The sequence below is a fragment of the Schistocerca nitens genome, chromosome 6, assembly GCF_023898315.1.
Source record: "Schistocerca nitens isolate TAMUIC-IGC-003100 chromosome 6, iqSchNite1.1, whole genome shotgun sequence".
Classification (NCBI taxonomy): domain Eukaryota; kingdom Metazoa; phylum Arthropoda; class Insecta; order Orthoptera; family Acrididae; genus Schistocerca; species Schistocerca nitens.
This window is the reverse complement of record NC_064619.1, coordinates 22,089,724-22,102,018: the sequence shown is the minus strand read 5'-3', so window position 1 is coordinate 22,102,018 and position 12,295 is coordinate 22,089,724. Positions and strand designations below refer to the sequence as shown.

The following is a 12,295-nucleotide window of genomic DNA, read 5'->3' as shown; positions in this document are numbered from 1 at the left end:
TAAACACGCACTATTTGCGCACGACCCTTTGTTTACGAGGATATGGGCATTGCCAAAGGCATGTTTCAGAGGTAGACATTGGTTTGTAAGGAAACTTCTGTCATCAGCAAATATCTTATGACATTTTGTAATTGTCATCAAACAGAAATGGTATCACACCATACATTGAACCTAATATGGACTTGCAACTGTTAAAGGATTTTTTAAGTGGACGGGAACATCTATACAAAGATGGATCATGTCCTTCAGATGGTGTTGGCAAATTATATTGTGATGAACAGACATAAGATAGTAGTCAATTCCAACTCTCTCCAGCAGCCTGGGTCCTTACAATGGAGCTCACTGCAATACTAGGACTGAAATATGCTGAATGCTTTAATAAATATACAATCATCATTTTGACACAGCTCTAGCACCACAACAAGAAACTCACCATGCTATTGGTAAAGGGGCATCAAGGCTTAAGGGGCAATGAAACTGTCGATAGTATCACTAAGTACCATCCACTGTGGGACAAACACATAGTAACACATTCTTTACACTGAGCTTCTACAAGAAATCCTGTAGCAGACATTATGCAGCTCTGCTACCATGAATCTCTTCACGAGCGTGGTATTCCCTTGGTACATACCACAGAAAGTTTCTGGTCACTATGTTCCATCCCCATTTTTACTATGGATGGTTCTGACTGCACTTATATCAGCTGCAACTTCTCTGACTCACCCCTACATGACTGGTATGTGGAGTAGTACACTGACTACTTAATTTTTGCCTGACCACTGCGATGCTATGCAACAACCAATTTCCTACTGTGCTTAGTGGTTTTGCGGGGAACAACTGTCCATCAGAATAAACAACACAATGAGCAATAAATGTCTAGTAAACATGAGCTCTAAAACACATACCTTAAGTAGTAAGAGCACTTGTTCAACTTTGATATTATGGAACAAATCTTTTCTACTGGAAGGCCTTTGCTTTCCATTTTTTTGGGACGAGGAAGTATTGAACAAAATAGGAAAAGAATGTCTAGTAAACATAGGGTCTAAAATGCATACTTTAAAACTATGTGCACTACTTCATCTTTGGTAGAGTGAAACATCTCTTCTATTGAAGAAGTGCTCGTAGCTCTTAAGGCATGCATTTTAGAGCATTTTAGGTGCCATGAGCAGCACTGAAGTGGGTTGGGGAACTATTGTTGAGATGACACAAATCGAAGTTCATGATAATTTGGTTGATTAGGATACCCCAACCCGCTGAAGTGACAATCCACCACAGTGGATGGTGGGCATTGAAATCCCCAAGGAGGAGAAACGGGTGTGGGAGTTGCTGGTTTAAGGTAGATAGTGCATCATAATCAAGTGGCTGACCTGGAGGGAGGTAGACATTGCAAAGGGTGATTGCCGAAGTCGTTTGCACTCTTACCACTATCACTTCCTAGGTGCTACATAGGGGTTCCAGTCACTAAGAACATCAGAGCGAACCAAAGTGCAGACCCCACCACAGGCTACCCCAGGGCCAGCAGGGTTCTGACAGAATGCCCGATAACCACGGAAAGTTGGAGAGTGGTCATCACGGAAATGGGTTTCTTGGAGAACAAGACAGAATGCAGAATAAGAGGAGACAAGTCATTGCATTTCCGGTAGGTGACAATAGTATCCATTGCAGTTCCACTGGATGATCGTGTGGCGTGAGTCCGAGGTAGGCATGAAGGAGCTTAGGAGGAGGTCAGGCCACTTTGTCAGTAATAGTCACCTACAAGGATGGAGTGATATCCATAAAAAAGATGTCAGACTCAGGTTGCGAGAGGGGAGTTGGCACTTCCAGGGGAGCACCGGAGGTGCCTTGTCATGGGATTTAAGTTTCTTTGTCTTCTCTTACTGAGGTGGAGGAGGGCAGGACACAGGGGGAGTATAGGCGTCTGCAAGATCGGGGACCAAAAGAGAGCGGGCGACCTTGGGGCGCACAGATGGTGTGCCTCATGGCCGAGTAGTGGTGAGAGGTTTCTGGCCTGTGAGACGTCAGGGAGAGGGTTCCTGGGAGGGAGCCCGATCACCAGCAGATGCTGAAGAAGGGGGGGGGGGCACTTCTTCAGCCGGGGAGGGGGAGTGACTCCCTGACTGGAGGTCGCGGGAACTGCAGGGGAGGTGGAAGGGAGAGTGGGGCGGGGCTGGGGTGAGGAGGAGGAGGAGGAGGAGGAGGAGGAGGAGGAAAGGAAGTATCAGAGGCAAAAGTTGAAGATGGTGACACCGGATGGAGTGTCTCATACTTTCGGCAAGCCTTAGTGTAAGACAGGCGATCCAGGGACTTGTATTCTTGTATCTTCTTTTCTGTCTTGTAAGCCGGGCAATCCGGCGTGTGAGGGGAGTGGCGGTCAGCACACTTGACACACACAGGCAGCAGAACACAATGGCTTCCCTCATGGAATGGGTGGCCACAGTCACCAAACAAAGGGTCTGCCGTACAGCGGGAAGACATATGCCCAAAACTGAAGCACCGAAAGCAACACATACATGGAGGGATGTACGGCTTCACGGCACATCTGTAGCACATAACCTTGACCTTCTCTGGGAGAAGCCAGAATGAAGGCGCCAGTATTGATGCGGTGGTTTTTGCAACCCTTCTGCACACGTCGAATAAAATGAATGCCATGCCACTCCAGATTAGCCCAGAGTTCCTCATCAGTTGGCTAAGATTTAATTAGTGACTGATAAGTTCAGTTGGAAAAACAGTGGCAGGACATCCAAGTGTTTTTGTATAAGATTCCAAAATTACTGGAATGATGTAAGGAAACCAAAGATGTAGCAAATAAATATGGTGGAGTCTTTACGTGGATGCGGTAGCAATGAATTTGATGGAAGAAGTAGGAGTTAGAAACAAAGAATGGAAGGAACAGATAGGAAGGGACTAAAGGGAAGAGGGACTTACGGTTTTGTCAACAGTATCTATTTCAAATCATTGTCTTGGCAGCCGCATATTCACAATTTAATATACAGCACAATTCAAAGTAAATATCTTAATTGGGAAGAGCTGTAACTGTTTAAAGCACAAGAATACATTAATAAGAATTACAAAGAATGTAAAAGCCAATTTAATTTATTTTACATACTTTATGGGTAGCAGGAGAAAGAAAACTGGTGTCCTACGGATCGGAGCGTGGAATGTCAGATCTCTTAATTGGGCAGGTAGGTTGGAAAATTTAAAAAGGGAAATAGATAGGTTGAAGTTAGATATAGTGGGAATTAGTGAAGTTCGGTGGCAGGAGGAACAAGACTTCTGGTCACGTGAATACAGGGTTATAAATACAAAATAAAACAGGGGTAATGCAGTAGTAGCCTTAATAATGAATAAAACAATAGGAGTGCGGGTCAGCTACTACAAACAGCATAGTGAACGCATTATTGTAGCCAAGATAGACACGAAGCCCACGTCTTGCACATAAGTACAAGTTTATATGCCAACGAGCTACGCAGATGACGAAGAGATTGAAGAAATGTATGAGGGGCTAAAAGAAATTATTCAAATAAAGAAGGGAGACGAAAATTTAATAGTCATGGGAGACTGGAATTTGATAGTAGGAAAAGGAAGAGAAGGAAAAGTAGTAGGTGAATATGGACTGGGGGTAAGGAATGAAAGAGGAAGCTGCCTGGTAGAATTTTGCTCAGAGTGTAACTTAATCATAGCTAACACTTGGTTTAAGAATCAAGAAAGAAGTTTCTTTGCATGGAAGAGGCCTGGAGATACTGGAACATTTCAGATAGATTATATAATGGTAAGACAGAGATTTAAGATTGTTGTTGTTGTTGTGGTCTTCAGTCCTGAGACTGGTTTGATGCAGCCCTCCATGCTACTCTATCCTGTGCAAGCTTTTTCATCTCCCAGTACCTACTGCAACCTACATCCTTCTGAATCTGCTTAGTGTATTCATCTCTTGGTCTCCCTCTACGATTTTTACCCTCCACGCTGCCCTCCAATACTAAATTGGTGATCCCTTGATGCCTCAGAACATGTCCTACCAACCGATCCCTTCTTCTGGTCAAGTTGTGCCACAAACTTCTCTTCTCCCCAATCCTATTCAATACTTCCTCATTAGTTATGTGATCTACCCATCTAATCTTCAGCATTCTTCTGTAGCACCACATTTCGAAAGCTTCTATTCTCTTCTTGTCCAAACTATTTACCGTCCACGTTTCACTTCCATACATGGCTATAATCCATACAAATACTTTCAGAAATGACTTCCTGACACCTAAATCTATACTCGATGTTAACAAATTTCTCTTCTTCAGAAACACTTTCCTTGCCATTGCCAGTCTACATTTTATATCCTCTCTACTTCGGCCATCATCAGTTATTTTGCTCCCCAAATAGCAAAACTCCTTTACTACTTTAAATGTCTCATTTCCTAATCTAATTACCTCAGCATCACCCAAGTTAACTCGACTACATTCCATTATCCTCGTATTGCTTTTGTTGATACTCATCTTATACCCTCGTTTCAAGACACTGTCCATTCCGTTCAACTGCTCTTCCAAGTCCTTTGCTGTCTCTGACAGAATTACAATGTCATTGGCAAACCTCAAAGTTTTTATTTCTTCTCCATGGATTTTAATACCTACTCAGAATTTTTCTTTTGTTTCCTTTACTGCTTGCTCAATATACAGATTGAATAACATCGGGGAGAGGCTACAACCCTGTCTCACTCCTTTCCCAACCACTGCTTCCCTTTCATGCCCCTCGACTCTTATAACTGCCATCAGGTTTCTGTAAAAATTGTAAATAGCCTTTCGCTCCCTGTATTTTATCCCTGCCACCTTTAGAATTTGAAAGAGAGTATTCCAGTCAACATTGTCAAAAGCTTTCTCTAAGTCTACAAATGCTAGAAACGTAGGTTTGCCGTTCCTTAATCTTTCTTCTAAGATAAGTCGTAAGGTCAGTATTGCCTCACGTGTTCCAGTGTTTCTACGGAATCCAAACTGATCTTCCCCGAGGTTGGCTTTACTAGTTTTTCCATTCGTCTGTAAAGAATTCGTGTTAGTATTTTGCAGCTGTGACTTATTAAACTGATAGTTCGGTAATTTTCACATCTGTCAACACCTGCTTTCTTTGGGATTGGAATTATTATATTCTTCTTGAAGTCTGAGGGTATTTCGCCTGTTTCATACATCTGGCTCACCAGATGGTAGACTTTTGTCAGGACTGGCTCTCCCAAGTTCCAATGGAATGTTGTCTACTCCCGGTACCTTGTTTCGACTTAGGTCTTTCAGTGCTCTGTCAAACTCTTCACGCAGTATCGTATCTCCCATTTCATCTTCATCTACATCCTGTTCCATTTTCATAATATTGTCCTCAAGTACATCGCCCTTGTATAGACCCTCTATATACTCCTTCCACCTTTCTGCTTTCCCTTCTTTGCTTAGAACTGGGTTTCCATCTGAGCTCTTGATATTCATACAAGTCGTTCTCTTATCTCCAAAGGTCTCTTTTATTTTCCTGTAGGCAGTATCTATCTTACCCCTAGTGAGATAGGCCTCTACATCCTTACATTTGTCCTCTAGCCATCCCTGCTTAGCCATTTTGCACTTCCTGTCGATCTCATTTTTGAGACGTTTGTATTCCTTTTTGCCTGCTTCATTTACTGCATTTTTATATTTTCTCCTTTCATCAATTAAATTCAATATTTCTTCTGTTACCCAAGGATTTCTACTAGCCCTCGTCTTTTTACCTACTTGATCCTCTGCTGCCTTCGCTACTTCATCCCTCAAAGCTACCCATTCTTCTTCTAGGGTATTTCTTTCCCCCATTCCTGTCAATTGTTCCCTTATGCTCTCCATGAAACTCTGTACAACCTCTGGTTCTTTCAGTTTATCCAGGTCCCATCTCCTTAAATTCCCACCTTTTTGCAGTTTCTTCAGTTTTAATCTACAGGTCATAACCAATAGATTGTGGTCAGAATCCACATCTGCCCCTGGAAATGTCTTACAATTTAAAACCTGGTTCCTAAATCTCTGTCTTACTATTATATAATCTAACTGATACCTTTTAGTATCTCCAGGGTTCTTCCATGTATACAACCTTCTTTCATGATTCTTAAACCAAGTGTTAGCTATGATTATGTTGTGCTCTGTGCAAAATTCTACCAGGCGGCTTCCTCTTTCATTTCTTAGCCCCAATCCATATTCACCTACTATGTTTCCTTCTCTCCCTTTTCCTACACTCGAATTCCAGTCACCCATGACTATTAAATTTTCGTCTCCCTTCACTACCTGAATAATTTATTTTATTTCATCATACATTTCTTCAATTTCTTCGTCATCTGCAGAGCTAGTTGGCATATAAACTTGTACTACTGTAGTAGGTGTGGGCTTCGTATCTATCTTGGCCACAATAATGCGTTCACTATGCTGTTTGTAGTAGCTTACCCACATTCCTATTTTCCTATTCATTATTAAACCTACTCCTGCATTACCCCTATTTGATTTTGTGTTTATAACCCTGTAGTCACCTGACCAGAAGTCTTGTTCCTCCTGCCACCGAACTTCACTAATTCCCACTATATCTAACTTCAACCTATCCATTTCCCTTTTTAAATTTTCTAACCTACCTGCCCGATTAAGGGATCTGACATTCCACGCTCTGATCCGTAGAACGCGTTTTCTTTCTCCTGATAATGACATCCTCTTGAGTAGTCCCCGCCCGGAGATCCGAATGGGGGACTATTTTACCTCCGGAATATTTTACCCAAGAGGACACCATCATCATTTAATCATACAGTAAAGCTGCATGCCTTCGGGAAAAATTACGGCCGTAGTTTCCCCTTGCTTTTAGCCGTTCGCAGTACCAGCACAGCAAGGCCGTTTTGGTTATTGTTACAAGGCCAGATAAGTCAATCATCCAGACTGTTGCCCTTGCAACTACTGAAAAGGCTGCTGCCCCTCTTCAGGACCCACACGTTTGTCTGGCCTCTCAACAGGTATCCCTCCGTTGTGGTTGCACCTACGGTACGGCTATCTGTATCGCTGAGGCACGCAAGCCTCCCCACCAACGGCAAGGTCCATGGTTCATGGGGGGGGGGGGGGGGAGATTTAGGAATCAGGTTTTAAATTGTAAGACATTTCCAGGATAAGGTGTGGACAATGACCACAATCTATTGGTTATGAACTGTAGATTAAAACAGAAGAAACTGCAAAAAGGTGGGAATTTAAGGAGATGGGACCTGGATAAACTGAAAGAACCAGAGGTTGTAGAGAGTTTCAGAGAGAGCATTAGAGGATGATTGACAGGAACAGGAAAAAGAAAAACAGTAGAAGAAGAATGGGTAGCTCTGAGAGATGAAATAGTGAAGGCAGCAGAGGATCAAGTAGGTAAAAAGACAAGGGCTAGTAGAAATCCTTTCTTAACAGAAGAGATATTGAATATAGTTGAAAGGAGATAATACAAAAATGCAGTAAGTGATGCAAGCAAAAAGGGATACAAATGTCTCAAAAATGAGATTGACAGGAGGTGCAAAATAGCTAAGCAGGGGCGGCTAGAGGACAAATGATAGGATGTAGAAGCTTATCTCACTAGGAACATTAGAGAGACCTTTGGAAAACAGAGCTCAGATGCAAAACAAGTTCTAAGCAAAGAAGGGAAAGCAGAAAGGTGGAAGGAGTATATAGAGGGTCTATAGAAGGGCAATGTACTTGAGGACAATTTTATGGAAATGGAAGAAAACATAGATGAAGATGAAATGGAAGATATGACACTGGATGAAGAATTTGACAGAGCACTGAAAGACCTAGGTCAAAACAAGGCCTCGGGAATAGACAACATTCCATTAGAACTACTGGCGGCCTTGGGAGAGCTAGCCCTGACAAAACTCTACCATCTGGTGAGCAAGATGTACGAGACAGGTGAAATACCCTCAGACTTCAAGAAGAATATAATAATTCCAATCCCAAAGAAAGCAGGTGTTGACAGGTGTGAAAATTATTGAACTATTAGCTTAATAAATCATGGCTGCAAAATACTGACACGAATTCTTTACAGATGAATAGAAAAAATGGTAGAAGCCGAACTTGGGGAAGATCAGTTCGCATTCCACAGGAAAGTTGGAACTCTTGAGGCAATACTGACCCTATGACTTAGAAGATAGGTTAAGGAAAGGCAAACCTATGTTCCTAGAATTGGTAGACTTAAAGAGAAAGCTTTTGACAATGTTGCCTGAAATAGTCTCTTTCAAATTCTGAAGGTGGCAGGTGTCAAACACAGGGAGAAAAGGGCTATTTACAATATGTACACAAACCAGATGGCAGTTATAAGAGTCGAGGGGCATGAAAGGGAAGCAGTGGTTGGGAAGGGATTGAGACAGGGTTGTAGTCTATCCCTGATGTTATTCAATCTGTATACTGAGCAAGCAGTAAAGAAAAGAAAAGAAAAATTTGGAGTAGGAATTGAAATCCATGGAGAAGAAATAAAAACTTTGAGGTTCGCTGATGACATTGTAATTCTCTCAGACAGCCAAGGACCTGGAAGAGCAGTTGAACGGAATGGACAGTGTCTTGAAAGGAGGATATAAGATGAACATCAACAAAAGCAAAGTGAGGTTAATGGAATGTAGTCTAATTAAATCAGGCAATGCTGAGGGAATTAGATTAGGAAATGAGACACTTAAAGTTGTAGATGTGTTTTGCTATTTGGGGATCAAAATAACTGATGATGGTTGAAGTAGGGAGGATATAAAATGTAGACTAGCAATGGCAAGGAAAGTGTTTCTGAAGAAGAGAAATTTGTTAACATTGAGTATAGATTTAAGCGTTGGAGAGTCTTTTCTACATGTTTTTGTATGGAGTGTAGCCATGTATGGACGTGAAACATGGACAATAAATAGCTTAGACAAGTAGAGAATAGAAGCTTTCGAAATGTGGTGCTAAAGAAGAATGCTGAGGATTAGATGGGTAGATCACATAACTAATGAGGAAGTACTTAATAGAATTGGGGAGAAGAGGAATTCGTGGCTCAACTTGACTAGAAGAAAGGATCGGTTGGTAGTACACTTTCTAAGGCATCAAGGGGTCGCCAATTAAGTATTGGAGGGTAAAAATCATAGGGGAGGGCCAAGAGATGAATACACTAAACAGATTCAGAAGGATGTAGGATGCAGTAGTTACTTGGAGATAAGGAAGCTTACACAGGATGGAGTTGTATAGAGAGCTGCATCAAACCAGTCTCTAGACTGAAGACCACAACAACTTTACGGCTGTTATATTTTACTCTCCTCGGTTACATGGAGTGATAATTCATTTCACATTGTACATTTTGATACTTATGGAGTCACAAATGGAAGTTCATAAAACATTTGTATTTAGGATTGTGAAACTATTTTCAAGACACATACACAAAGTTGGTTCCATAACCTCATACAAAGAAATGCATGGGTGATAGGTATAGAGATCCGAGTAGTTGAAATTGGTTACTTTCTTTTGCATCCTCTGTAATTTTTATCAATGTATTCCTGTGCATGAAATAGTCCTAAGTGTTTTCAATCAATATATTAATTTTGAATCCTGTCCTGAAGACTAATTGTACCCTACTCAAAAGTTCACACAATTTATCATGAAAATGTAAGAGTCAACTCATATTACTAAAGCCACAATGAGTACCACTTCCATTCTGCATTAAAACAATAACTTCCCTCTGGCCAGAAGATAGTACATATTTTGGAAGCAGGAGATCAAATGAAGCAAAAAGATCGAATAACAACTTGTCAAAAATTAAGATTATCAGTCGGGAATCAAACAACAAAATAGCAAATCACATTCATAAACTTGCCTTTTAGCCTGTTACAATAATACAGTCATTCTTTTCTTGAATAAGCAGCTTACATTCTTCCTCTATTTTTTGAAACTATGGTTCACTCTATGGGACTATTTGTTTAATTGCAAAGTCTCTGAGTTTTAAATTAACTTCAAGAGGGACAACTCAGGAAAGAACTGCATAAAGCATAACTTAACACACTTTCTAGATTGCTAATTAATTACTTTAATAGAGTATATATAAAACAACAGCACACAACGCAACTGAGAGCGCCAAGAGAATTCATAGCTTTCAATAGCGTTATAATGACCATGAAAATTTAAAGGCATAATATTATGTGACTGGCGAACCTTTTGTGGAAAATGCATATTATGCTCAACTGCACCAGTATTAACATGTGGTGGTAGCTGATGTAGCAACTTGTATAATTCATTGGATATACATGAAACATCACTACAGTACATAACAAAAAATCTAAACGAAGGATGGTCATCAGGTTCATAGAAGTCTAAAGGCCAACATTTCCTAGCAAGTGTGCATAGCCTACCTCATACATGACATCGTATATGAAGTATGAAAAGATTTTCCGAGAGTGCTCAAAAGGATGGACAGTTTTATTAGTCAATGCATTTTTTGACATAGATAAACATGAATATTTTTGAAAAAGAAGTCTTTTAAAGACTATACGCACCCCATAAGCCTGGATCATCAAAGCAGGAATAGTGATTTGAAACTGTTATCAGTGGTACAGTGGGTGGTCTGTTCTCTAGTGCGTGAATCAAGATGTCACGGTTGTAGACCTTTGTGGTGTTCAGCCATTCTGAAAATATCATCAGACTGATTACATAAGCTATGGTATAATTGCAGTACTTAGTTGTTTATTAACTTATAATAAAGACATAAAATGCTATAGCAAATAGTGAACGTAGAATGCCTTCATACTTAATGAATTAACAGTACACACAATAATAATTTCGTGTTAAGAGCACACAGAACAAATGCTTTGGAGGAAAATAAAAAAAAAGAAGATATGTTCAAGTCTCTCGCCAATCTGTCGTCCCAGAAACGGCCCAAGGGTCGTAGTTTATGTACAACTTGTTCTGACAGTCCACAATGCTACAAATCCACACATGCAACGTTCACAAAACATCCTCACTTTTAAAGTACAATTATTATATACTAATCTGTCACCATGACGTAAATGTCCACTTTTATTCATAGTGATGACTACAAAAAACATAAAGTCATGTTATTGCTTCTGGTGAAACTAACCTGTAATTAATTTACTGAACATTCCAACAGCAGAAAGTGTGACGGTACTAGCAACATTCCACAGACGAGAAGGTTTCCTTAGTGCTGGAAATACCCAATCTACATCACAACACATCCTCCCTAACACTTTGTTCACACCCAAAACACATTATCATCATCCAATACATTACAATACCAAAGATCATCTGAACCCTGAAGCTGCAAGCTAGCGACGTATGAGACTGTGGTATCACTGCGTACATTGTAATGGATTGTTCCATACACTTCGGAGTTGCACCCAATACGCTTCACGAAATGTTTACTGTTCAATCATTTAAGGCAACAAAACAACAATATTTCCTCAAAGGGGCACCATACTGGTTTTCGAAAAGCATCACTGAAGACAAATTAACCAATATGCCAAACACCAGTAGTTTATTAGTAACCTATAAATACAGAGAGCGAAGTGTCAAGTAATACTATGTATTTATACAAGGCTGTTTATTGATCAATCTCTCTGATTGCTGGTCTAACTGTATACAAAGTTGTTCATCTGTTTTTAAACTCAAACTCGTCGACCAGTTGGCTAGCCTGATTTACTCCATGTGCTCGAAGAGCTTCCACTGCAATATCATAGATAGCGTTGCATATTCCCGTCTGGTGAGCGCGGCAGCGATGATTTGCGTCAAAGGAGCACCTGTAGAACTCGTTTGGATGTGAGTACGCGTGGTTGAGAAGTGATCGCGGTGTGTGACCGAGATGTGAAAATATCGGCTGTCAGCTCTATCGTGGACTCGTTACTTGTGGCCTCCTGTGTTTATAAATAATATAGGAGACCGCAATAAAATTTATTAAAATTACAAAATTTTTGCAAGCTGTCACGAAATAATAATATCGCAGTTACTAAATCAGAATGATCCAGAGTCAGCATATTGTAAAATATTTTTTCAACGGTTCTACATCAATGTTGATCTCTTAGATAAATGTGAAAATCCTTTTTAATTTTTTTTTTTTTATCCGTTCCCTCCACAACAATTCTGTGAAGTCCCTCCTGTGATATTTATTGTGTTTGTGAAGTGTGCGTTAATAAATTTGTGTTTGTTAATAGTGTCAGTGATTAGTGAACTTTGTGGCAGTACCTGTGGGAAATCGACCTTATGAGACGGTAAATTTGGTGAGTATGATCAATTTGCTGTTCCTAATGCGAGATGGCTTGCTGTCTGGTTCCACACTTAATACTGCGCTTTCG

At 40.5% G+C, this 12,295-nt stretch overlaps 1 protein-coding gene across 1 annotated transcript in view; it reads right to left on the bottom strand.

Annotated features, from left to right (window-relative positions):
* The window catches only part of LOC126263698 (tafazzin), a 32,089-nt gene extending 20,582 nt beyond the window's left edge, over positions 1–11,507 (bottom strand). The window contains exons 1-2 of the mRNA XM_049960830.1: positions 11,068–11,507; positions 10,487–10,615 (exon numbers count right to left, since the gene is read on the bottom strand). Of these exons, the coding sequence (XP_049816787.1) occupies positions 10,487–10,615; positions 11,068–11,182 (244 nt within the window). The 5' untranslated portion in view covers positions 11,183–11,507. The remainder of the gene's footprint in view (positions 1–10,486; positions 10,616–11,067) is intronic.
* Positions 11,508–12,295: the final 788 nt, after the last annotated feature.